We start from the raw sequence: 25848 nt of genomic DNA, 5'->3' as shown, positions 1-25848 counted from the left end.
CGCCATTTCTTCTTGCTTGTGTGCAGGGTGGAACTTGGAGCCCTGCACATCTGCATCCCTCATGTGTGTAGGACAATGTGGGTGGGTTTTGGGTGACTGGATTAAAATGAGCTGCATAGAGCCATAGCCTGCTGTAGACCTGTGGAGTGACGGGTGGCAGGATGCAGTCTGGACTGGCAGCCCCTGTGAGCTGGTAAGGCAGGGCTGAGAGGCTGCTAGGGCACTGGGAAGGTTGTACGTGGCTATGGAAGTGAGGTATGCACGACACACTCCACATAGGAGAGGCAGGAGACCAGAGGTCACAGAGTGAGAGTCCTGAGGGTCAGAGCTCAGACAACCCATGCAGAAACTCAGGACTTCGAAGCCCATAGGAGATCAGTCACCAGTTTGGGGGCCCAGCGTATACCTGGACAGGTGGGAACGTGGGAGTCTATAGCTTCAGTAGAGGACAGCCACTATGCAGAGGCATGACAGGCATGCTAGAGACCCTGAGAGGGTACTCTATCCAGTGTCCCTTGGAAGGGAAGTGTGGTCCTGTCACTGCTAGGCCTGCTTTGCTGTAAGGGAAGTCATGCGGGGTCCCTGTGTAGGGCCTGAACCACTGCACACAGAGAGAAGACAGGCAGCAGATGTAACAAATGGACTTTAATGTAACTGTCACATACACATGGGTGGAGGACAACGAGGCCTTGTACAGTGAGGGTAGCCTGTGCCTGCCCAGGAACTTTGGGGCAAAGGCTGAGGCCATGTGCCCTTCTGGAAAAACACTGATGTGGTCGAGCGCTGGCAAGGGAGGCACAGTTGGCCCAGGCAGAGCAATTATCCTGCACATAGACCAGTGTGGATAGGGGACAGCTGCCCTCACTAAGTGCAGCATGGCAGCTGCACAGGACACTTGAAGAAAGGTGATGGGACAGCCACAGACAACAATGACAATGACCAACATGCTCAGCAAAATGGCAACAGGAGGCTCTGGAGGTGGGCAGGGATGGCGTCTACAGGGTGGTGGGTGGCCAGTCATGAGGCACCAGGAGCTCAGCTCCAGCTGGTTTGTCCCTGGGGGAGGCTGGCAGGCCCTTCCTTCCCACCCTGGATCAGAATGGGACCGGGGAAGGGGTTCTGTGTGAGTCCACTCAGGCTTGAGGAGAGGGTGGCTGCATGGCCAGGGCCACCCTCCAGCTTCAGTTTTGGTGAGTGTGGCAGGTGTGCCTTGAGGCTGGGTGGGCTGGTCTGGTTACAGAGGCCTCTCACTGGGTCCGGAGCTGGTAATCTAGAAACATGGGGCACCCACCCTCAGCTCCACACAGACACCCAGGGCACCCACCCTCAGCTCCACACAGACACCCAGGGCACCCACCCTCAGCTCCACACAGACACCCAGGGGACCCACCCACAGCTCCACAGACACCCAGGGGACCCACCCTCAGCTCCACAGACACTCAGGGCACCCACTCTCAGCTCCACACAGACACCCAGGGGACCCACCCTCAGCTCCACAGACACCCAGGGGACCTACCTGCAGCTCCACACAGACACTCAGGGCACCCACCCTCAGCTCCACAGACATCCAGGGGACCTACCTGCAGCTCCACACAGACACCCAGGGCACCCACCCTCAGCTCCACAGACATCCAGGGCACCCACTCTCAGCTCCACACAGACACCCAGGGCACCCACTCTCAGCTCCACACAGACACCCAGGGCACCCACTCTCAGCTCCACACAGACACCCAGGGCACCCACTCTCAGTTCCACACAGATACCCAGGGGACCCACCCACAAGCTCCACACAGACACCCAGGGCACCCACTCTCAGCTCCATGTAGGAAGCCACGGCCTAGAAAGACCTTTGTAGGTCCTGCCAGCCAGGTGGCCACTCACCTCCGTTCTGTGTGATATAGCGTACCCAGGGCAGGGCCTGGTACCCGCTCTTCTCAATGATTTTCAGATAGCGCACCTGGACACAAGGGCCTTGAGTGTGCTGCACCCCCACCAGCACCCCTCATCCAATGGGCAAGGCCAAAGGGGCAGGCCTGGCACAGCATGAGGGGTTGTCAGAGGCAGCCAAGACCCAGGCCTGGTGACCTTGAGCCTTTAAGGGAGCAGTATATTCCCCTCAGTCACAGTTTGAGGGGTTCCAAGGAAACAGGCCCTATGCCAAAATGGGGGTTTGGAGGTTGTGCTGTGACTCTGGGATCGTGTGGGCTCAGGCGGCAGTGGCAGCACACTCATACCTGAATGCCGGAGGTAGTGAAATAGGGGATCTCGAACTTGACGCTGATGGGCGGCTTGCCCTCCTTGTCTTCAGCTTCCACGCTGGGAAGTCCAAAGTGGGCCCGCATCAGGTACTCCTTGCCACCCTGGGGGCCAATGCAGGAGGCAGTCAGGCAGCTGCCCGCCCACAACCAATGTGCTAGCTCAGGCTAGCTCATGGCGCCCAGGAGCCAACTCCTAGGAAGAGGGATAGGTGGCTGCGGAGGGAGAGTGGTGTGTCCCACTGCACAGCTCCAAGGGGACTGTCACCAGGGAGAAGGAGGACACTGAGGTTGGGTAGGCGCAGGTTCCCAGGAGCCCAGCAATAACTTGGAGGTAGCTTGAGAGTGGGGCCAGTCAGGACTAGCTGAGACCCCTGCCCTGCTCTAGCATCAGGCCTGGGCTTGGCTGTCTCCTCTGTCTGGCACCCCAGCTCTATTATACTTGGGATAACATGGCCTTTGGTTTCCTGAGCTCACACTTAGGGACAGCCGCAGTGGCTGTGACTAGGACCATGCTTAGGAGCTGGGGTGCAGTAGGGAGGAGCCTTGGCTCCTGCTAGGCTCCACAGCCCAGCTTCCCTGCATCAGCTCCCAGCCATAAAGGACGCCATGACATCTAATGGGAGCCGGAGCAAACAGCCTTCTGACTCCTAGCTAACAACTAAGTACGGGAGATGGAGAGAGAAGACCTGCCCACAGGGAGAGCCAGGCAATCTCAGCATTCAGGGCAGAAAGGCAGGAAGACGGTGGCAAGTTCAAGGCCAGCCTGGAATGCAAGAGTTTGAGGTCATTTTGGGCTACTGAGACTATCCAGGGAGATCCTGTTTCAAACAAAGTTCCTACAAAATAAAAATACAAAACAACTTTTATGTGAAAACAGAAGTTGTAGAAAATGGTGTTGTAGTTACACAGTAGGTTTCTTGGGTACAGAGTTAGGGTGGAGCTGGAAGAAATGTCTGAATCAGCACTGAACCTGACAGAGGGAGGGTGACCGGGCTGGTCTGGTCTGGTCAGCAGCTGCAGCCATGCTTTGAGTGCACAGTCACAAATCAAAGACCAAAGAAACACGAGGATGGATGCCGGAGCACGCCTCTAACCACAGCACCCGGATACAGAGGCAGGTGGATCTCTGTGAGTTTGAGGCCAGCCTGGTCTACACAGTGCTACATAGTAAGACCCAACCTCAAAGACAAAAACAAAAACATGACGGACAAGAAGCCAGAACCCTCAAGCACCTCTGGCAGGAATGACACTGTGCCACTGCTACACAAAACACCATGGCAGAGCCTCAAACAATTCTAACTACTAATGGCAAACCATTCAGACACTCTCTTGTGGTGTGTGCCTGAGAACAGGAAGCAGGGTGTGGAGGAGAGCCCTGTGCACCACACCCACTGCAGCTGAACTTGGGTGCACCAAGAGTGCCTATCAGTGAAAAGGGAGGGGCATGGTGTGGAGTATTACCTGGCCTTAAAAAGGGCTGCAGCAATATGCAGGACACTCACCTGAGCTTGCCACTGTGCCATGTGACAAAAGGCTGGCACAAAACCGGGAAAGTGCAATACTGGCCACCAGGGCCAGGCTGCATCTATCCTAAGTTTGGCCATCCTTGCCACCTATACTCCCCAACTCTCTGTGAGGCCCTTACGCCAGGGTGCACAGTAAGACAGTCTACCATGCTTGGGGTGCCTTGGGATCATCTCCAATACACAGGAAGGGTAGAAAGAAAGCAGCCGTGGCTCTCACTATTTCCTCTTGGGTGAGGACAATGATGAGGGCGGAGGTGCACCAGGCATCCTACTGTATGCAGACCCCTGTGCACTGTGGCTGTGCTGCAGCACCAAGGGAAAGCTCTCCTGGGATGGATCTATGACCAGCCCTCCCCTAGTCTTGTAGGGTGCAGAAAGGGACTGAACCTGTGTTCCTGGGACCAGAATGCCACGCAGCAGGACTGCCCCTCCACTGCAAGGAAACACTTCCCCGAGGTGGCAGAGGGAGGGGTTTTGGGGAGATATTTAGGGGTATCTGGCAAATATGGGGCTCACCGGGAAAGACTTGATGGACCACACGATCTCACTGTTTTCAGGTACCCACTTGACACTCCCCACTGTAGTCTTGAACTTGGGTGAATCAGCGTCGTTGGGGACTGGTATATGGATCTCTACGTTGTTGGCTGTTGACCGCCGCTTGAACTGGCTCTTGGCCTGCAAGGAGGCCCCAAGCAGAGGCTCTGGATGATGCAGGGAAGGGAGTCTGGCCACCCCCCCGCCACCTTACCAGGACCACACAGTTCCTGCCTGGCAGTGTCACCATTATCCACCAAAGACTCTGACTATTTCAGGCACCACCCACACTCAACTTAGGCCTCCATGGTGCCCACCCTTCACCAACCTTGACCATGTACTCAATGCGGCTGTGGGAATGCTTCTCAATCACGGACTCAATCCAGATCAAAGGCTTCACCTGTGGGTGTGGAGAAGGCATTCACACCTGCTGGCATCTCACCCTGTCTTGTGCTACTGAGGGAAAACTGAGGCCAGACAAGGCCCCATTCTTCCAGGAGACCAGTGTGTATGCCAGTAGAGGGTGACTACCATGGTGGAGCCAGTGGTGGTCAAGGTTTCCGCCCACTTTGGGGGCTGGGAGGCAGGTGCCCAGAGGATGTGGGAGGACTGGTGTTGAACTTTCCTGGGAACTTGCTACACTCACATGGGTGTTGAGACGGTAGGACATGAGTTCAAACTCTCCGTCGGGTGGGATGAAGGAGATGGTGCGGTCGTTCTCAAAACGTGACAGCCGCACACACTGGTGGAATTTCACATCCTCCAGCTCCACTGACTTGCTCTTCCCTCCTATGCACGGCATGGGTGAGGCTGGCAGGGGTTACAAGTCCCTGCCCATGCCCACAAGGCATCCACAAGAAGCCAGTTCCTAGACAGCCTCCCGTCACCTCCTTCCATCACATGCCTGCCTGATGCATGGGTCCTGGGCTGCCCTGCTTATGCCATGCCAAGTCTTCAGCAGCCAGACAGTGACAGGTCAGGGCACATTTGCTAAGTGGCTGTGGGAGCCATTCACCCACTACAAAGGGCCCAGGTATGGCTAGTAAGTCCAGGACGCTGTCAGGGCCCAGGAACCCAATGCTATGGCAGCCTGGGCGTGCCCACCTGCCCAGGCTCTGCCATTTAGAAGCCTCACCACGGAAAGAGGCCAGCTTTGGAGTGTGACCTCCCAACAACCTACTCAAAGAGAAGGGGGCAGAGGATCGGGCGAGGCTCTACTTTGATGACATCTAAATGCTCAGAACCTTGGTTCTCTGCTACCCTCCTCACAGTCTTATACTGTAGCCCAGGACAGCCTCAAACTCAAAATCTTCCTGCCTCAGTGTCCTGAGTGATGACGGGCAGATGCCACCATACCAGCCAGATCCCCCAGTCTCTTTTGGTGCTGGGGGGTCAACACCAACCACTTACTGAGCTGCAGTAACGTGAGACTCTCTGTTACATCTTGTTCCCTGTATATGGGAGAGTGTGTGTGCTGCAGTGCACAAGTGACAGTCAGAGGACAACTTGCAGGAACTGGCTATCTCCTTCTATCATGTAGGCTCAAGACATCACAGTAAGTAAGGCTGTGGGGCCTGGCAGCAATGCCTTTACCTAATCAGCCGTCTCAAAGACCCAAGACATTTTCAATTTTTGTTTTGTTTTTGTTTTTGAGACAGGGTTTCTCTGTGTAGCCCTGGCTGTCCTGGAACTCACTCTGTAGACCAGGCTATCCTTGAACTCAGAAATCCACTTGCCTCTGCCTCCCAAGTGCTGGGATTAAAGGCGTGCGCCACCAACGCCCGGCTCCAAGACATTTTCTTAACCCTGGTACTTGAAAGCAGCTGGCTGTCCCAGCAGGTAAGCATGCACTCAGCTCTCTGACTGGGGTCAAGTGAAGTCACCTCCCTGAAGCAAAACTGACCAGCTTCTGCACTGTCCTAGGTACTCACGGCCGGTGTTGTCGAAGAGGACCTTGTCATTGAGACCCAGACGTAACTCAGGCATGCCTGAGAGGAAGACCCGCATCTTGATGGAACCCACGATCTCACTGCGCAACACGTTGCCATTGGCACTGACCTGGGGACAGTGGAAGCCATGTGAGGTGTGACTTCTACCACATCTGGCTCGACTGCAAGCTTGCAGTCTTCCGGCTCACTTCCCAAAAGCCCTCTGTGTTGTCCCACCTTTTGTCTGAGGCAAGGTCTTTCACTGAGCTACAGCTCTCATTTGGCTGGGTTGATCCTCCTGTCCCCACCCTCAATGCTGAGGCTACAGTGCATACCACCATGCCCAGCCTCCACACTAGTGTTAGGGTTTGAACTCAAGCTTGTACACAAGTGCTCTGCTTGTACCTATTTTTCCACTTAAAAATGTTATTACTGTATATGAGTGTACCTGATGTGTACTGAGGTGGAGATCAGAGGACAAGTTTATGGGGATGTCTCTTTTTATGAGAGCTCTGGGGATGGAACTTAGGTCATGAGGCTTGAGGTGTAGCAACCTGGCTCACTAAGCCATCTCCTGAGCCCTGTATTTTTAAAATTAAATTGTATTTATTTATTTACTCTGTGTGTGTGTGTGTGTGTGTGTATGTGTGTGTATGTGTGTGTGTGTATGTGTATGTGTGTGTATGTATATGTGTGTGTGTATGTGTGTGTATGTGTGTGTGTATGTGTATGTGTGTGTATGTGTGTGTGTATGTGTATGTGTGTGTGTATGTGTGTATGTGTTTGTGTGCGTGTGTGTGTATATGTGTGTGTGTGTGTGTGCACACACTTATAAAGTCACAGGACAGAGTGCAGGAGTCAGTTCTCTTCCACCGGGATGAAACCCAGAAAGGAAGGCTGTGGGAAGCCCCCTTTTATTTCTCTCAGGGTCATTCTGAGACAGTATGACCCTGGAGGGTCTGGAACTTAAGGTTCCCTACCTTAGTCCTCTGAGAGACCACCATGCTGTCCCTACAGATTCCAAGAGTGAGGCTGATGCAGAGAGAGCAGTCTCTGCTGGCTGAGGCTGAGCCCTGCTATCGCCTGCCAGGGCCCAGGCTACACACTCTGCTGGGTTTCAGTTTTACCCCTGGAAAAGATGACAGGCTAGGAAAGGAAGAGAAAAGGCAGCCTACCAAGAGGTTGACAGCCTCAATGACGTCCAGGAATACTTCGTTCTTCCGATACTTGATGCCTTCTGAGCGCCAGGACACAGCATTGGTGACTGTGGCTGGGGGCCTAGGGGCCCCCGTTTCCAGCTTGTGGCCTTCCTGAGTGATGTACCTGTGGGGCCAAACTGCTCAGTTATGCATACACTGTTCCACCCTGATATTGGGATGGAGCTAGGAAGAGGACGAGGCCCAACTACTTGAAGCCTCACATGAGCAGGCTCCAGGAGGGGTACAGTATGCATGCTATAGCGAGTGGGCTGAAGACACTTCATTTCTGAGGCAAGGCACTGGTGTAGGGTGGGGAATGGAGGATTAAGTGTTCAGCATTGTGGGCACCTGGAGGGACTGAGCCCTGTGCCACCGGAACAACAGAGCTGCAGCCTTCCCTGGACTCCTAGTCAAGTGGGGAGCTGGCACTCCAGGTCGCACTGAGGGATGGAAAATGTAGCATGGGGCCTGCTGGTTTCTGCCTCTGCAGGTGGGATTCCAAAAGACTGTCTCAGTTCAGTACAGTCAGCAAAGGCAGGGCTCTGATTAAGGACACTGCATTTGTGTGGGTGGAAGAGACAGGTATACCTGTGGGAAAGGGTCCTGACCCCAGAGGCACTCAGTAGAAACCCAAGACCAGCCCTTGGGTCTGCAGTAAGCATCTGCAGGACTGAATCCCAGCATCACACAAACAAACACAGAGTTAGGAACCCCATGTCCAGTGCCAGTAAACAGGACACGTGGCTTACTCCTCTCAGCCCTGATCCATAGGAGGATCAGGACCCTATGTCAAAATAACTAAAAAAACAGTTGGGGCAGAAGGAACAAGCTGACTGCTCTGTTGGGCTGGCAACTAAGACACTGGGGGTGGGGGACACATGTACTCACTCCTGCAGGATCTTGCTGTCGGTGGTCTGTGGGTAGCCAAAGTCCATGAGTTCATCTAGCAGCTCATAGATGATGACGAAGTTGTCTCGGATGCTCTCCTCCTCCAACTCTTTAAAGTACTCGGAGAAGACCTGGGCCAGGTGCAGTAGAGCAGGACTCAGCCCAGACCCAAAGGCCACCCCAGCTGGAGTGATTGCACCCATGGGTGATAGCAAAGACCCTGAACCCAAAGGTCTGAACTACAGACCACAGGCACTGGCCGGGAGTGGCTCTGTACCAGCACGTTGGCTGTCCAGGGCCTCTGTGGTCTGTGATTCCTGCCTCTGCCTCAAGCCTGCTGCCTATCCCCACAAAGTATTGGCTCTCTGGCTGTAGACAAGCATCTCCATTTCGATGGATAGCTAGGAGGCTAATGAAGGACCTGGTCTTTACACTAACCAGAAGCACACAAGAGGGAAAGGCCAGCTCTGGGGATAAATGTGCCTCAAACCCAATCATATTCCACCAATCAGAGGGGGCAAAGCCAGGTTGTTCACAGTGGACCTGCCCAGGAAGAAACCACCAAGAGGCTCTCCCAAAAAGACAATGGGTTCTCTTGCTCCATCTCCTACTCTGGGCTAAGACGCATCCACCCAGAAAGGACGGAGGAGAGACAGAGAAAAGGGTTCCTGACCCCCAGAGGCACTCAGTGGAAATACAGACTAGCCCTGGAGCCCTTGCTTAATACTAGCACCAAACAGGTTGACTCAGCATCTGGGGGTTGCTTAAGTCCAAAGGTGTCCTGGGTAAAGCTATGTACTAACTAGCATCAGACTTCACACACCTACACAGCACCTAGCTGATCCCAGCCCCCTACTCTGTCTAGACACAGGGCCTGTATCACATTATGCACCCTCCTGCCAGGACGGTTACACAGCCATGTCTCCCCATCTTGTTAGCTTCCTTTACCTCTAGTCTAGGGTAGGGATGCAATCAATGAAGGCCAGAGACTCTCACCTGCAGGAGACTGAGGCTTCCTGGCTTAGGATCTCTGGGTATAGAGAGCTACAACCCCCAAAGCCCTCCCCGGGAGGAAGTCCCACCTCTGGGGTCTTACCTGCACCACCTTGTAGAGGAAGGAGAACACCAGCGACACACAAGCATTCTTTTTTGAAGTGGCGACCACTGCACAGTGGCAGTCAAGGAGCCTTCTGAGGCCAGGATACCACACCACAGGTGCCCATCCCCATGGCTCCCTGCCCCAGCTGCACTCCAGCGGTCCACTGGGCCCAAGATTAGGACTAAGTCCCTAGTCTGAGCCAGGCCAGGGGCACGTGGTAAGCAGAGGAGCCTTGGGGACACAGAAAGTGTAAGGTTTAAGAGGTAGCTTCTGGAGACTGCGTATAAGAGCAAGCCTGGGAGAGCCCAGCTGGGTGGGGAAGCAGCCAGGGCCAGACTTCTCTTCTTCCTGTTGGTGACAAAGCTTTTCTGGGGGGAATGCTACACGCATGTCTACTCATCCCAAATAGGGAGCCCACAGTAGACTAAAGTATGGGTCATTTCCTTTCAGGTACCCTTTGAAGCTGCCCACTGGGTCTATATAAAGTCTGGTCATTGGGAAGCCAACACAGGTTATTTCTAATAGCTAAGGCTGCTCCATTCCTGTGAAATATTCTGCTATTTTGCATGCTTTCTAAACACTAGGCCTGTTCCTGATTATGGCCTTAACAAATGGACACATACATAAATCAGTCTGTCCTGGGAGAGACTGGCGGGTAGATTTAATAGGATATCAGTGAAACATGAAAAATACTCTCTCTCCAGTGTACACATAGCCATAGGCCTCCTACAAGCATTTTCATGGGTCTCAGCCAACCAGGCATTATGTATGGAAGTCCATGGAGAAAAATAGTGACAAGCAACCACTTCACTAACATGGATGAAGACAACCAGGTGTAATGGTACTTCTACCTACCTTACAGCCCAGCTGAGGCTTGGATAACTGAAAGGAAAAATGGAAGGCTGGAGAGATGTTTCATGGTTAAGAGCACAGGTTGCTCTTCCAGAAGACCCGAGTTCAATCCCCAGCACCCACATAGTGGCTTACTACTGCCTTTAACTATAGTCCCAGAAGAATCCAATGCCTTTTTCTGGCCTGCAAACATGCAGGTAAAATATCCCTAGAAATGAAAACTTTAAAAATAAATAAATAAGAGGTTGTTAAAACAGGTAAAGAGTTTAAATCCAAATGGTACCCTACATTAGTGGAAAAACACACTCCTGGAGGTAATCAGTTTGTTGGATGAAAATCCCTGTGACAAGGGTAGTCTATCTCCTGTGAATTATTGGCCAGGAAATCCTGAAGCTCCAAGAACCATGCAGGCTATTGCTGTTGGTTGTATGGCAGAACTAGATGTAAGAGCCCATTGCTGAAGACATTGCACTTGGACTGTAGGACATGGAGAAATTAAGTTGGAACCAAATGGAAACTCCCACCCTGCTGGCTAGCTTTCATAATGCCAGAAGGGGCTGTGAAGGCTGTTGTTGAACAGCCATCAACATTCCTGCTCAGCTATGGACCCTGTGTGCTAAAATACCACAGACTAAGCAGCGTGTGCCTGGCTGTGCAATGGTGGCACAGATATCCTGGGTAAAACCAATACCTTTCTGTTGGATTTTAGGCCCACTCCACAAGGGAGTTCACATATGGTGTTATATGTCATATATAGTCATATATAATATATGTATATTATAAAAACCCTCTGCCTGAGTGGGAGAACAGGTCAAGAGCTGCAAGAGAAGGCATGTCCCTGGGAAGAGTTGGCATTTATGCCTGTTGGGGGCCACACACATGCATTTACTTACTGACACTGAGGGGACCGACAGCTGAAGACTTGGTGCACCCCACTGCTTACTGCACAGCCAGATCTTCAGAGGTCTGCTCAAAGCCCCAAGTGATGGGTGCACCCATGGAGGTCTCCAGCTGGCAGTACCCTTGCTTTGAGGCTGATGTAGGGCTAGGAATATAGGGCACACTTCCCATCCCCACTCCTACCCCATTCTCCTCATCTGTCCACTCCTGCCTCTGACAGTGTGGCTATATACAGCAGCCAGAAATCTCTAGACCACAAAGCCACCTATAGCCAGCACACCCCATCCAAAGACCTATCCCATTTAACATGACATCTCTCCAAAGGACAACCTCAGGCTCAGGCTCCCACTCTTGCCATGTGCCCCTCCCTTCCTCTCCACAGCTGCAGCTTAGCATTCCCTAGGCCTGTGCCCTCTGACTGCTCAGCTGTCCTGTGCTGGTGGGCAGGCATGTCATTCCCAAGCCCCGACTCCACAGCATAGGGATACAGTACAGGTTGTTGTGCTTAATCCACATGAAACGAACACCACCATGGGCCAAGATAGGTGACAGCATCCCCTCCTCCTCCTTCTCCATCAGAATGGGCATGAAGTGCTCCACCTCTGACATGTCCACATCCCCACGGTAGTTCCTGCAGATGAGCACCTGCATCAGGAAGGAAAGAAGGGGTGGCTTCCTCTCTGAGTGCCTGAGGTAGGGTTGGGGACCATCTGTGGAGGACACAACTTGAGGCTAGTCTGATTTCCACCCAAGGGAAGTCCCACTACAAGGCTCTTCCTGCAGCAGAAGGCAGAGAAAGAAGGGACTGTTCCCACAGACACTGGGGCAAGTTTTGCTCTGTGAACAATCCATGCAGAACTTCTCAGTGCCTTTGCTGCGTAGGTGCACTTGGCTCTCCTGAGCACCTGATCCCTGAGGAGTCCAAGTTTACAAGATCCCACTGAGGCCAGTACAGGAAAAGCCTTGCCCTGGTCTTCCTCCTTGCAGAGTCTGAACCACTGTCCATCATCCAGGGGACTGTGGAATGGCAAAGTTAGTGGCTCCTCAGAAAGTGACATCAGAGTTAACTATGACCCAGTGGCTCGTCAGAGAATCAGAGAGGTTGCGTGACCATGGACACTCAAAGGAGAATGGAGGTGGGGGGTGGAGATGGGTCTAAGGAGCCCAGGCACATCTCAAATCCACTATGTAGCCAAGGATAGCCTTGAATTCCTGCTTTTCCTGCTGCTGCCTCCTGAGTGCTAGGATGGCAGGTGTGAGTCAGCACACATAAATGAACACTTCAGTGGCTGAAGCTTTTTTTCAAGACAGGGTTTCTCTGTGTAGCCCTGGCTGTCCTGGAACTCACTCTGTAGACCAAGCTGGCCTTGAACTCAGAAATCTGCCTGCCTCTGCCTCCCAAGTGCTGGGATTAAAGGTGTGTGCCACCACTGCCCTGCTCAGTGACTGAATCTTAAATAGAGACAGATCAGAGACAAAGGACATGTCTTTCAACATATGTACGGGGAATCTGGGTCTGAACCTTCACAAACCATTTCATAGCTAGGTTCCAGGATCCTAGGATTCCAGAATCCGAGGGCCCTCCAATATAGTGCTGTGGTGTCTAAGGACAGCCTGCTCTGACAAAAAAACATACCTGAGGCTTTTGCTTTGAGATGTTTTCATTGTGTTGCCCAGGCTAGCCTCAAACTTGTGGCAATCTTTCTGCCTCCAGAGTGCTGGGGTTAAAGGCATGAGACACACATCCAGTTCAAATGCAACACCTCCCCCCTACTCTCTCTGTGTGTGCATGTTGCCACCTCAGATAATCTAGCTAGCCAGCATGCTCCTGAACCCAGGTGTTCACATACGTATATAGCAAACAGTTTCCCTCTAATCCTAGCACTTGGAAGCAGAGGCAGGGAAGTTTACACAGTAAGTTTCAGCCTGGACATAGTGAGACCCTGTCTTTAAAAAAAATCCTAGGGTTGCTGGGCATGATAGTGCATGCACGCCTTTAATCCCAGCACCCAGGAGGCAGAGGCAGGTGGATCTCTGAGTTCAAGGACAGCCTGGTCTACAGATCAAGGTCCCGAGTTCCAAGACAGCCAGGGCTATACAGAGAAACCTGTCTCAAAAACCAAATAAACAGGGCTGGAGAGATGGCTCAGCAATGAAGAGCCCTGGTTGCTGTTGTAGAGGACTTGGGTTCAGTTCCTAGCACCTACACAGCAGCTCACATCTGTCCATGACTCCAGGGCTTCTGACACCCTCACATATGCAGTCAAAATACTAATGAACATAAAATGAAAATTATATATATGTGTATGTGTACTCATATATATATATATGTATGTATATATATATGTGTGTGTGTGTATGTGTGTGTGTATATATATGTAAAGCCAAATAAATAGATAAATAAATCCCAGAAGTTGGAAAATGGCTTGTTGCTTAAGTGTGTTGCTGTTCTCTCAGAGGACCCAGGTTCAGTTCCCAGCATCCACATTGGGTAGCTAACAACTTCTTGTACCTCCAGCTCTAGCGACTCTGATGTCTTCTTCTGGCCTCCAGGGGCACCTGCACACTTGTGTATATACCAGTGTCCTTCTCGCCTCCTCCCTTCCCCCACATTTTTTTTTAAGTCAGAATTTACCATTCAGGATCAGCAGAGGGCAGATACAGAATGTGAATGCAGGATGACATGAGGATGCCCAGAGTAGGCTCTGCCCTCAAGAGTCACTGTGCACAGTGAAGAAAGCCAAACAGGAAGTGCTCCCTGGAGGACCCTGGGGAGTGGCTGCAGGAAGGGGCCACGAGGAAGTTGCGAGTGAGGTCTGAGAAGGGCCCTGGTTACTTGGCGGCAGTGCTGCAGCAATCCTGAGCTACCATGCTTGACTGGCACCACCTGCTGCCTAACCTGTCACTTCAGAAAGCACTGTCTCTGCTGCTTCTAGCTGGGAGTGCAGTGAAGGCAGTTCCTTTCCAGTCCTTTTTGGACCTTGTAGGGACATAGTACCCACGGGGTAAGCTTTTGGGTCTGATGCCCCTCAACCCTGTCTGAGGGACTCCCACTTGCCCACTTCTATTCCTCTTGCTATCTCTTATATGGTAGGCTGGTTAGTTTTACAGATTAAAATGCTCAGAGAGGTGGAGCTGCCTGCCTGAGGTAGCACAGCAGAGAGAGCAGGGTCAGGATCTCAGAGACATCCTTACTCCCACTTCCTGTGTGATTGCCCGTGCTCACCGAGAACTGCTGTCCTGGCTGCTCTAAGCCCACTTTCTTCCCTAGATGACCAGGGTTTGGGCTGGGCTAGTCAGAGCCAGCCAGAAGGCCTGACTGTTCACCTCAGCAGGGCTGCTCAGAAAACATGCAGAGTGAAGCATGTGATGGCTACAGCATGGTAGTCAAGGTCGACATGGTTCCCTCACTGTCACAGCTGCCTGGGGACAAGTGGGGACCTTCTCACTAGTCTTACCTTCAATCAAGGTGTGAAGAGATAGGGAGGAGTGTCAGGAAGACTCAGGGAGCTGATGTGGAGGGAGGCAGCCCTTCCTTGCTGATCTCTCACCTCATGGTCCTTCCCCATGAAGCAGAAGAGGATTCCGCTTCAACAGAAGCTAGGCAGAGAGGCCTCTCCTCCATCAAACCCAACAGGAAGCTCAGGGGCAACTGCCTGTTCCTACAGGAGACTGTTACATTCCTCCTGTATTCCCCTGCAGCAGCGCTGTCCACCTCTGAGACCCAGGGCTTCCAGGGTGCCTTATAGTCATCCTGGACATTTCCCAAGTACACCCTGTCACTCACAGACCCTCTCCACCAAGGCACACGGCACGCCATCCTTCCCATGGCTCATTTTCCTCCTTAGCAGAACACTTGGAGCTTGCTGAGTTCTGTCTAACAGCCAGGCTCTGCTCTGGGCATCAGGAGCCAGTACGGAATGAGTTTGGTGTGTCTTCTCAGGAACGTCAGAGGAGAAAGGAATGGACAGATAAACATGCATGTAATGCAGTAGGCAGTATGAACTAGAATATGCAGTGTGCTCAGGGTGGGGTAGGCTAGATATGATCCCACTTAGGGCAAGCAGGAGAGGCTTCCTGGAGGAGGTGCTGTTTGAATTGAAGCCAGGCCACACAGCTCTCCACAGATGCAAGTACAAAAGTCCCAAGGCAGAAGCAGACAGGTTGCCAGGACACCTGCTTTAGGGTCCCCACTGGCTAAAGTGGAATGATCCAGGATCACATGGAAAAGCACTGGGTAGGAGGGTGGGGAGGATGTGAGACTCAGACTATACAGGTCCTTGTGAGCAACTGGGGCTTTGTTCTCAGTGCCCCAAAGGGCAGCAAGGAGATGAAGGTGGGGAAGCAATACTTCGGTACTCCAGACCTAGAGGCACCAAGGCCACACTGCGAAGCACGGAAGCTGCTGGGTGGTTGGGGAAGCAACAGCCAGCAGCCAAGCGTTCTTGGAGGACCTCCTATTTGCCAGACGTAGCCACATGGAGTCCCTTGGTAATGAGAGGCTCGGTTTGGCATGTTGTCATGAGGCTGTTTGATCTTGGAAGGCGGCACAAAAGTCTACAGCCTCCCTGGGGAGCTTCCCAGGGGCAGGTCTGATCACACCCCAGCCTGGGGACTCCTCCCTGGAACTGCAGTGGCCCTGGAGCCTCCTCCCATCGGATCCCCAAAGTCCCAGCACCAGTCTATGGGATGACCTACACCCTACATGCCAACTGGGACATCTGCCACCTTCTCAGAACCACATCAGGTGTCTGCTCTGCCTGGAAGTCTTTTGTAACCTTCTCTAAATGCCAAACAGGAGGGAAACGACTGGTCCAAGTGTTTCCTGCTAGGCCAAGAAGCCTGTGGAGCAAAATACCATGCTCCGTCAGTCTTGCTAGGGCCAGGCTTGTCTCACATCTATACTCAATAACTCAGATAAGACTCTTCAGATCCATTAGGAAGGCAAGGCTCAGACAGGCCAAGGTGCTTGTCTATGATCACACAACTCAGCTGCAGAGATCAGCTGAATCCACATGTAAATATAGCTCTACCGCTTCAGCCTACGGTGGGTACTTGCTACTGCCAATGAGATGTTTGCTAAAGGAACAAGCAAGCCACGACAGGCAGCCCATTGTACCTTTAGGCCAGGGTGGAAGGCAGAGCACATGCCATGAGACCTAGGGACAGTGCCCCTACCCAGCTTCCCAGAAGGCTGTGGAGGAAGCCCAGTTCTGGGACTCAGCAGCTGTTGACCTTGGGTGACATTCAAGGCAGGTACACACTCAAGGGACTAAGGAGAATGCTGGGGGTGGGGCTCTTCTAAACTCCAGCTCTTCCATGTAGACTGGACATCAATGTTCTTTCACTGATGAATGCTGGACTTGTTTACTGTGGCTGGACCTGTTCTGGTAGCTTCCAAACATAAGAGGCTGGCCACTTGCCTTCCACTCTGATGGCCCGAGGTAGAGCGGCAGCCTATTTCTTAAGGCTGAATGTGCCTTCCTGGGAGAGGCTTTTGCACAGAGCACACTGTGGCTTGCTGACAGAGCTTGCTGTTCTAGGTCTATCCTCAGCACAACAAAACCATCCATTAGGCTAGGGAGACAGCTCAGTCTATAAACTGTTTTCCAGATATCTGACCTGGACTCCATTCCCAAACCCCAAGTAACAGCCAGGTGCTTACCAGGCGGTGGTGGCAAACACCTTTAATCCCAGCACTTGGGAGGCAGAGACAGGTCAGTCTCTAAGTTCAAGGCCAGCCTGGTCTACAGATCGAGTTCCAGGACACCCAGAACTACACAGCGAAAACTTGTCTCATAAAACCAAGACGGGGGAAAAGTCAGATTCTGCTGGGAAGTACAGACAGGCAGATCCATGTGTTCTAAAGGTCAGGCAGCCTAGCTCGATCAAGTCTAGTGACCCGAGTTTGATAACAAGAGCCCATGTAAAGGTAGCAGGGGTCTCCTTCCTCCACACACCCGCAGAAACACACAAATGAATTTTTCTTTCTCAGATAACCCTGGGAAAGATACCAGGGTCCTGTTTCTGTCCAGGGCCTTCATGTCTCAGCAGTCTTTGTTATTCCCAGTCAGGAAAGCGCTCCCTGATCCTTCGGCTGGGGCTGCTAGCCCATTAGGAAGACAAGGCCCCAATAAGTATTCATCTATTTGTGTTTTTCCAAGTGACTAAGTTTAGCTATGACAGATTCTGCCAACCCATGGGAGCCCAGGGCTTATAGCACCTGCTTGGCGAGGATGCTTCCAGGAGGCTACTTCGCAGTAATCTGTGTGACTCTGGGCAGTCTGTTTGCCCTTCTAAAACCACACTCTTATCATCCGCTTGTCTTAATGTCACAGGAAGCTCAGCTGCTCGAGGGAGCGCTGAAGCCTTATGCACAGTGTGGAGCAAGGGACCAACCAAAGGCCATAGTCCCCGCCACGCCTCTGGCCAAGAGTCGCAGGGTCCCCGGGGCGCAGGGTCCACAGGAGAAGCTAGAGTTCGGTACCCAGGCGCACGAGGAGGAAAAGGGGCAAAGCGGACAGTTACCTAGCAACCGCAGCCCACCGAGTTGGCTAGCGATAGGGCGGGACTCGCGGAAAGAAGACCACCGCCCATTTCCTAGCAACAGGGCAGGGCTGGCAAGTGAGGCTGCCCCGCCTGCCTGACGCCCTAGCTGGGCTGGTCGGCTAGTTGCCTAGCAACAGGGTGGGTCCCGACAGGGCGAGGGCCCGTTGGTTGCCTGGCAACGCGGAGGGTGGAGAGTCCTTCAGTACCTTGCCCTTTAGATCCAGTACGTAGACGGCGCTGGCGGACATGGCGGCTTTGGAAGGCCTCGGCAGTAGCCGAGGGCGGCAGCAACGGCAGGAACTGCCGGCGTTCAGCAAGGCCCGGCGCGCCCCGAGACACTTCCCCTCCACTTCCGGTCCATGAAGCAGCGCGTGGACCGTTATGTCCGGTCTGAAGGGAGCCGCAAGTGCGCAGGCGCGCAACCGAACAAGTGCAGGCGCAGTACGAACTTTTGGCAGTATTTCTCACCCATAGCCTAAACGGGCCGGAAGTAAGTCCCGGGGCGTGGCCTTTCTGATGGGCGTGGCCTGAAGGACCTGGGCGGGGCAGCTTTGTCATTACTCCTTGTACCTGAAGGACTAGCTGTTGAATGAAGGTGGACGCTTCCGAGCGGGTTACTGTGAGAAGACGCTGAAAGCGGAACGGGTTTGGAGTTGAGCCATGCATTCCACAGAAGTCTTTTTTTGTTTGTTTGTTTGTTTTGTTTTTTTTTTGGTTTTTTTGTTTGTTTGTTTGTTTGAGACAGGGTTTCTCTGTATAGCTCTGGCTGTCCTGGAACTCACTCTGTAGACCAGGCTGGCCTCGAACTCAGAAATCCGCCTGCCTCTGCCTCCCAAGCGCTGGAATTAAAGGCGTGCGCCACCACGCCCGGCTTCCACAGAAGTCTAATAAACTAATATCCCGTCACCGGCTGTGACTCGCTGTTAGGTGGCGCTTAAAAGAAGTCAGTCTCTCAATGGCAATCAAGCCTTATCAGCAATTACCTGTCAGTGACTGGGCTCCACCCCGTGTTGCCCCAGTGAACCCAGGGTAGCACGTGTGTAACTTAGCCTGTGCCTAGTGCAAAATGTGGCTGATTACATTTTAATTCTGTCATTCTTAACCACCTCTCTGCCATCGAGAGATCAAACAAACCCATCAATACCTGCCCCTCCACCATGTACTTATTTTTTACTTTGTGTGTTCTTTTACACATAGGGAGGTCAGAGGAAGAGTGGCAGGGGTCAGCTCTCTCCCTTCATCATGTGGGTCCCAGATATTAAACCCAGGTCTTCAGTTTGGGTAGCAAGAGCTTTTACCTGTATGTCCTACACACACACACACCCGCCTTCTCGGATTTTTTAGGACTGCAGCAGTACTCGTCCTTTTAAAAAAAAAACATTTATTTATATCAGTACTATATCTGCATGTATACCTGCATGCCAGAAGATGACATCAGATCCCATTATAAATGGTTGTGAGCCACCATGTGATTGTTGGGAATTGAACTCAGGATCTCTGGAAGAGCAGCTAGTGCTCTTAACCACTGAGCCATCTCTCCAGGCCAACAGTATTCATTAACCACTGAGATCTCTCCAAATTGTTCCCAACACTACATCTGGTGCCTCATAACTGCCTGTTACTCCAGTTCCAGATGATCTGACTTCTCTAGCCTCTGTGGACACCTGCACTCACGTATACATACCCACACAGACACATAACTTAAAGATATTATTAGCACTTGGAAAGCAGAGGCAGGAAGATCTGTATTCCAGGCCAGCCAGTTATCTAGTAAGGCCCAGTCTGAAAAATTTTTATCTCTTTGCCACTTTCATACATATTTTGATATTAGCCCATTTTCTTTTTACCCCCCTTCTTTTTCTTTAAACATTTTTTTTTCAGATTTTATTTTTTTATGTGTATGTAGCTGTACAGGTGTCCGTGAGCTATCATGTGTGTGGCTGCTATTGATCTCAGGACCTCTGCTGGCCTTGCTCTCTCCAGCTTAATTTACTGTAGCTGTCTTCAGACGCACCAGAAGAGGGCATCCGATCTCATTATGGATGGTTGTGAACCACCATGTGGTTGCTGGGATCCAAACTCAGGACCTTCAGAAGAGCAGTCAGTGCTCTTACCCGCTGAGCTATCTTGCCAGCCCCTAAATATTTCTTGTGTATTATGTACGAGCATGTGGAGTTCAAAGGACAATTTGTGGGAATCAGTTCTCTCCTTCCACCATGTGAATCCTGGGACTTGAACTTAGGTTTTCAGGCATGCGCCTGCCAGGCCATCTTGCCAACCTCCAGGTAGGGCTGTGGATTGGCCCTCTAGGTTACAGAACCTAGGTAAAAGAAGCAAAAAAATGGCATGGTGGTACATGCCTTCAATCCTAGCACTCCAGAGGCAGAAGCAAGAGGATCTAATAGCTTGGTCTACACAGTGTTTCAGTACAGCCAGGGTTGCATGGTGAGACCCTGTCTCACCCCTTCCCCAACCCCAATTCCAAGTCAAACAAAAAAACCCAAACAAATAAATACATTTGTTTCATGCATAAAGTTCTTCAAAAGATTGTGTATTTTGTATACTATGCTCAGAAAAAATATAAAATGACTTTAGGCTATGTGCACAGGAGCAAATCAAACAAATCAAATATATGCAAACCTGTGACAGTCACTGCAACATCTCATTACATATTATAAAAATCATTGTATTCCCCATTCCCCAAATCTGGAAAAATCCCCAAATCCACAATGGGCCTAAACACTTGAGACAAGGTATGCACACCATCTCCCTCAGGTGTGAAGACAGGTGGAATAAACGTGTCATCTGGACTGTGACATAGTTCAGTGGGTAAAATCACTTGTAGCCAAGTCTCAACCTGAGTTGGATCCGTTCCCCAGGATCCACATGGTAGAAGGAGTCAATCCTCCAAGTTGTCCTCTATACATGTGCACATGTATACGTACACGCATCCAATTCACATTATAAAACACACACACACGTATGTGTATAAATATTGTATATATACACACATACATATATACCTTCAGAATACAAAGGCATTTAATTTTTCCCACACCGAACTGGTTTTTCACTGTGTGTTCTTCATTCTTCAGGGGGACAGGTAGAATGGAAAGGTGTCCCTACTGTGAACAGCCAGTACAGACAACATTCACACTCCATGACTGGTATTCACTTTATTCCAAACATGTCAGCTCCACCCATTTGTCATTCTTTCAGTATCCATGGCAAAAGAAGCTGCATCTCTCAACAGTGTATGCAGAAACTCTTCAGGTGGTCCACCTAGACCTCAGACACCACAGCTCTGCAGCATCTGCACCACGATACCTTGTCTGCAGGCACTGTGCCCTGGCCACATCTGGCATTTGGTGTCCTTAGACTAGGAATGCCAACCAGGCTTATGCCACATGCCACATGCTTAGAAACCCAGGTGCTATCATTGAAAACTGAAATTAGCAACATCTGCCATGGCTGTCCACTGGGTGGACTGTGGGACAGGCTATGTGCTGGAGACCTGTGTCCTGTGTCCCGCCCTTGCTTCAAGTGGTGTTGCAGATGCAATCTGATGTCCAGGTGGCCCAAAATAGAGCAGCACTGTGGTAACTTCTGTTCCCACAGTGGTCCACAGGCAGGAGCTTCCTGTCCTAGCACTGTGGTATAAGCGAAGATAGATGCTGCAATGGGGGCTGGGAAGACGACCATCCTTCTGTGACCTTCACCCAGAAATGACCTCAGCATGTCAATCGACAGTGTTGCTGTCCAAACAGGAAAGGGAACTACCGAAAACCAAAACCAGTGAGAGGACAGCCTGCCTTTAATCGAGTCTCAGGAAGCCTGGTCTCAGCAGATGCCCCAGCCAGTGGAAAAGATACCAGGAACCACAGGGGGAAGCAACACTCTGCCAGGCCTGCTGCCTTTGGCACCAGGGCAGGTTACTTGGTCCAGCTGACTTTAGGAATGTCATAGTGCTCCGTGAGTGTGTCCAGGTGTCGGTTGAAGTCCTGTGGAAAACAGACCACAACAGTGTGAACTAGATGGGCAGAATCCCCGCCTGCACCCAGACCACCTCAAATACTCCACCACAGGTCTCACAGCACCTAAGACAAGGCATGCCCGAGGGTGGGCTCCAACAGTCCAAGCTGCACTCTCTGGGCTATGGTTACCTCCCCCCCCCACCCCCCCCACACACAGGTGCAGGGCTCACCTCCACTCTCTGTTTGTGGGTTTTTGACGCCTTCTTCAGGATTCTTTCCATTTGCTGGAGAGAGAAGAGACCAGAGTGAGTCCCCAAGACTGACACAGCCCAGGCTAGATCTGCACAGATTGGGTAGGGAGTCACAGCAGCTGCCCTATTTGGGAGGGACCCTGCTTAGTCTCCCTACAACCCCAGTATTCCTCATGGGCAGATCCTGCCAAAAGCTGGGAATTGGCTTTGAGCTGCCTGGAGCTGCAGTGAAGGCCTGGAAGGAAAACACATCCCACACAAGCAGACTGCGCACTGGAGTAAGAGACTCCAGGGAGGCAGGGCTGAGGGGACAGAACCCAAATGAATGCTCAGAGTTCCAGCTTTCATTTCTGTTGCTATGACAAGATACCCAGGCAGAAAAGCAGCTTGGGGGAAAAGGGTTATCTGGCTTTCTAGTTCACATTACAGTCCATAGAGGGAAAGTGAAGGCAGAGACTTAAGGGCCACAACTCAGTCAAGAGCAGAGATACATGGAAGTGAGCGTGCCTCATGCTCAGTTTTCCTCTGCTCTTACACAGTTCAAAACCTAAACCCTGGGGGCTAAAGATCTCCAGCTCAGTTCAGAGCCACCACCAAATGGTGGCTCACGATTTTCTGTAACGACACCCTTCCACACCTACTGCACCCTATGGGAATGTCACAGTGCTCAGTGGGTGTGTCCAGGTGTCCGTTGAAGCCGTGTAGAGGACAGGCCACACCAGTGAACCAGGTACCCCCACCTCTACCCAGTCTGTCTCACTCACATACCCCACCACAAGTCTCATAGCACCCCAACGGATCCCTAGGAGGCACAATGCCTGAGGATGCGCTCCAACAGTGCAAGCTGCACTGCCCTCGGCTCCCCTCTGGCAACACAACACACTCACACACAGAAATAAAAGTTCCAAAGTCACCCACCCAGGGCTGGAGGGATGGCTCAGAGATTAAGAGCACTTACTGCTCTTCCAGAGGTCCTGAGTTCAATTCCCAGCCCACGTGGTGGCTCACAACCATCTATAATGAGACCTGGAACCCTCTTCTGGCTTGCAGGCATACATGCAGGCATAACACTGCATACGTAATAAAGTCTTCCACTCAGGGACCAGAGCTGCCAACGACAGCAGGAAGGGGTGGCAGATCCTAGGGGATTCTAGCTTGTGTCAAGTTGTAAATTAGGGTGCCCAGGAGGACCACAAGACCATAGCCAGACAGCCTGTGTCGTTATTCAATTGCAGAGGCAGATAAAGGAAGGAAGGAAGGAAGGAAGGAAGGAAGGAAGGAAGGAAGGAAGAAAGAAAGAGAGAAAGAAAAAAAGAGAGAAAGAAAGGAAGAAAGAAAGAAAGAGAGAGAGAGAGAAAGAAAAAAAGAGAGAAAGAAAGAAAGGAAGGAAGATAGATGACTCCACTGAAGTACAGGCTAGACCAGACCAGAGAACACTACTGGTTGGGAGACAGCAAGGTGACCAGAACCTGCAGATTACCACACATCCCAGAAACCCTGTGGGAGTTCCAATACATAACGGACGTCCTTTTCTTAGATGGAGACGGTGTCTGCCTGGGTTTGATCAGCATAGGGTTATCACATTATAACACTGCACCCTAGAAGTTCAAGTCTACAGAGAGAGTGCCAGGACAACCAAGGCTAAACAAAGAAACCTGTCTGGAAGCAAACTAAATAAACAAACAAACAAACAAAACAAAATAACTAGTATGGCCTTGTGGGCCATGCCAGCCATTCCAGGAACTAGAAAGCTGAAGCAGGAGTTCAGGGCCAACTGCAGCCTAAATAGAGAGTTCCAGAAGAGCCTGGGCTCCATCCAAAACACACACACACACACACACACACCACCCTCACATGACAAAATACACGTGAAGCTACGAGAGCGAGTTGTCATGGAAACAGACTTAGTGGTGACTTAAGAACAATGAACTTGGCCAGTATTACCAGCTGATGACACCCGTCTGTCATCCCATCACACAGGAAGACTACTTTAGGCAGGGCTACCAATCCAGGCTACCAAGAGTTGGGGGAAGGCCTGGGCTACAGGGGCAGTTGGAGCCGGCCTGCGGGGGCCCCGCCTCACCCGCTTCTCCTGCATCTTTTCGAATGCTGCCTGCGCCGGCGTGCGCTTGTCCAGGCAGCGCCTCTTCTCCTCTTCGCTCTTCTTGCTCGTCCCCATGGCCTCCAGCATCTTGGCCTTGTCTTTGTCTTTCTTCTTCTTCTTCCTGAGGGAGAGGGAGCCGGTAAGAGAGGCCGGAGCCGGGGGTCGGCCCTCAGGGACAGACCCCGGGCTCCCGAGCCTCACCGCTTCGTCACGCCGAGCTCCGCCACGCCTTTCAGCTTCAGAGGCCCCTTCTGGACCTGCTCGTAGGCCTCCATAGCGCTCGCGAGCCGTACCCCGGGAACTCCGCCACACTGTTTCCTGTTTGCAAACAGCACTTCCGGCCGAAGCTCTCCTCGCTTCCTTCTGATTGGTCAGCTGAGAAGCACGCGGCTTCCGGGTTCACTTCTTTCTGATTGGTCAGCTGAGACGCACGCGACTTCCGGGTTCACTTCCTTCTGATTGGTCAGCTGAGACGCACGCGGCTTCCGGGTTCTGAGAAAGGGCACACTTCCGGTGTCAGGCGCCGTGGCAACTCTCCAGCAACATAGGCCGCCTAAAGTCACGCTTCGTATTTGGGCGTCCATTTCTGCCTTTGTGGGCGTCCACTTTTGCTTTGTGGAATTATTTACTTAATTACTTTTTTCTAATTTAGAAAATTATATTTACCCAGCGCTCCAGAGACAGAGGCAGGAAGATCTCCGGATTCGAAGCCAGCGTGTTTTACATAGTGACTTCAGGACAGCCAGGACTAAAGACCTTGTCTCGAAATAAATAAGTAATAAGAAAGAGTACATTGTCAGGCGGTGGTGGCGCACGCCTTTAATCCCAGCACTTGGAAGGCAGAGGCCGGCAGATTTCTGAGTTCGAGGCCAGCCTGGTCTACAGAGTGAGTTCCAGGACAGCCAGGGCTACACAGAGAAACCCTGTCTCGGGAAAACAAAACAAAGAAAACAAACAAACAAACAAACAAAAAGAGTACATCTTTAAAATTACATTAAAAGTTATTTACCTGTATACGCATGTATGTGAGTGTGTGAACACACATGCCAGAGCACACATGTGGAGGACAGAGGACACCTTGCAGGACGCAGGTCTCTCATGTTTTGGGTTTCTGGGAATCAGACGGATGTGGTCATATTTGCAGTCGAAGAGCCTTTACCTGCTGAGTCATCTCAGTGGTCACAGTTATTTTTCTGTGGATTTAAGGGCAGAAGTGTCATGCTAAATGAGTCTGATTAACCTGGAATTTGCTGTGTAGAGACTGCTCTGGCCTCCAGCTTGCTGCAGTTCTGCCTCAGCATGCAGAAAACTGGGACTGCAGGTGTGTGCCACTGCCCTACCTTGTCTTGTTGGTGTTACAGAGAACAGACTAGCTATGCAGCAGATGATGAGGCTGCCTTTTTGTTTGATTTGAGACAGGGTCTCCGTGTGTAGCCTTGGCTGTCCTTGAACTCCTTATGTAGGCCATACTGTCGTGAATTCAGGGATATCCACCTGTCTCTGCCTCCCAAGGGCTGAGTTTAAAGATGTGCGCCATCACGCCCAACAACCTTACTTCCCAACTACTGGGATCACAGATGTGCTGGGAATATTTGTTTTTCTATAGCAATTTTGAAGAGTGGGAGGGTTACATTAATTTATTTGTGTGCTGTGTAGAGCAAATAGAGGTCAGAGCACAACTGTGGGAGCTGGTTTGCTTCTTCCACTGTGTGTCCAGGCAACCAGGCCCCCACAGTGCATTGTTACAGGCTCTCCTTACTTAGCCTAGGCTGACCTGAAGCTTGTA

General features: G+C 51.7%; 2 protein-coding genes across 2 annotated transcripts; both read right to left on the bottom strand.

Moving 5' to 3' along the window:
- Positions 1 to 625: 625 nt before the first annotated feature.
- Positions 626 to 18163, bottom strand: Ap1m1 (adaptor related protein complex 1 subunit mu 1). The gene is made up of 12 exons (XM_031340280.1): positions 17940 to 18163; positions 11673 to 11829; positions 9430 to 9497; positions 8334 to 8464; positions 7422 to 7569; positions 6250 to 6376; positions 4965 to 5107; positions 4647 to 4718; positions 4301 to 4459; positions 2235 to 2360; positions 1882 to 1957; positions 626 to 1270 (listed from the first exon to the last, which is right to left on the bottom strand). The coding sequence occupies exons 1-12, from the start codon at positions 17979 to 17981 to the stop codon at positions 1248 to 1250; spliced, it is 1272 nt and encodes a 423-aa protein (XP_031196140.1). The 5' UTR covers positions 17982 to 18163; the 3' UTR covers positions 626 to 1247.
- A 2594-nt stretch (positions 18164 to 20757) lies between these two features.
- Fam32a (family with sequence similarity 32 member A) lies at positions 20758 to 24431 on the bottom strand. The gene is made up of 4 exons (XM_031340279.1): positions 24264 to 24431; positions 24042 to 24183; positions 21938 to 21991; positions 20758 to 21734 (listed from the first exon to the last, which is right to left on the bottom strand). The coding sequence occupies exons 1-4, from the start codon at positions 24335 to 24337 to the stop codon at positions 21666 to 21668; spliced, it is 339 nt and encodes a 112-aa protein (XP_031196139.1). The 5' UTR covers positions 24338 to 24431; the 3' UTR covers positions 20758 to 21665.
- Between the last annotated feature and the right edge of the window lie 1417 nt (positions 24432 to 25848).

This window comes from Mastomys coucha, unplaced genomic scaffold, assembly GCF_008632895.1.
Source record: "Mastomys coucha isolate ucsf_1 unplaced genomic scaffold, UCSF_Mcou_1 pScaffold22, whole genome shotgun sequence".
Classification (NCBI taxonomy): domain Eukaryota; kingdom Metazoa; phylum Chordata; class Mammalia; order Rodentia; family Muridae; genus Mastomys; species Mastomys coucha.
The sequence above is the reverse complement of the archived record's forward strand: the minus strand, read 5'-3'. Positions and strand labels throughout refer to the sequence as shown.

Coding starts and splice junctions, on each gene's coding strand:
- Ap1m1 (XM_031340280.1), bottom strand. CDS start 17,981: ATGTCCGCCAGCGCCGTCTACGTACTGGATCTAAAGGGCAAG. Junction 9,498..11,672: donor TAAGCACAACAACCTGTACT/GTATCCCTATGC, acceptor GCCACTGTGCAG/TGGTCGCCACTTCAAAAAAG. Junction 2,361..4,300: donor GGTCCATCAAGTCTTTCCCG/GTGAGCCCCATA, acceptor ATTGGCCCCCAG/GGTGGCAAGGAGTACCTGAT.
- Fam32a (XM_031340279.1), bottom strand. CDS start 24,337: ATGGAGGCCTACGAGCAGGTCCAGAAGGGGCCTCTGAAGCTGAAAGGC. Junction 24,184..24,263: donor GAGCTCGGCGTGACGAAGCG/GTGAGGCTCGGG, acceptor CCTCTCCCTCAG/GAAGAAGAAGAAGAAAGACA. Junction 21,735..21,937: donor CCCACAAACAGAGAGTGGAG/GTGAGCCCTGCA, acceptor TGTTTTCCACAG/GACTTCAACCGACACCTGGA.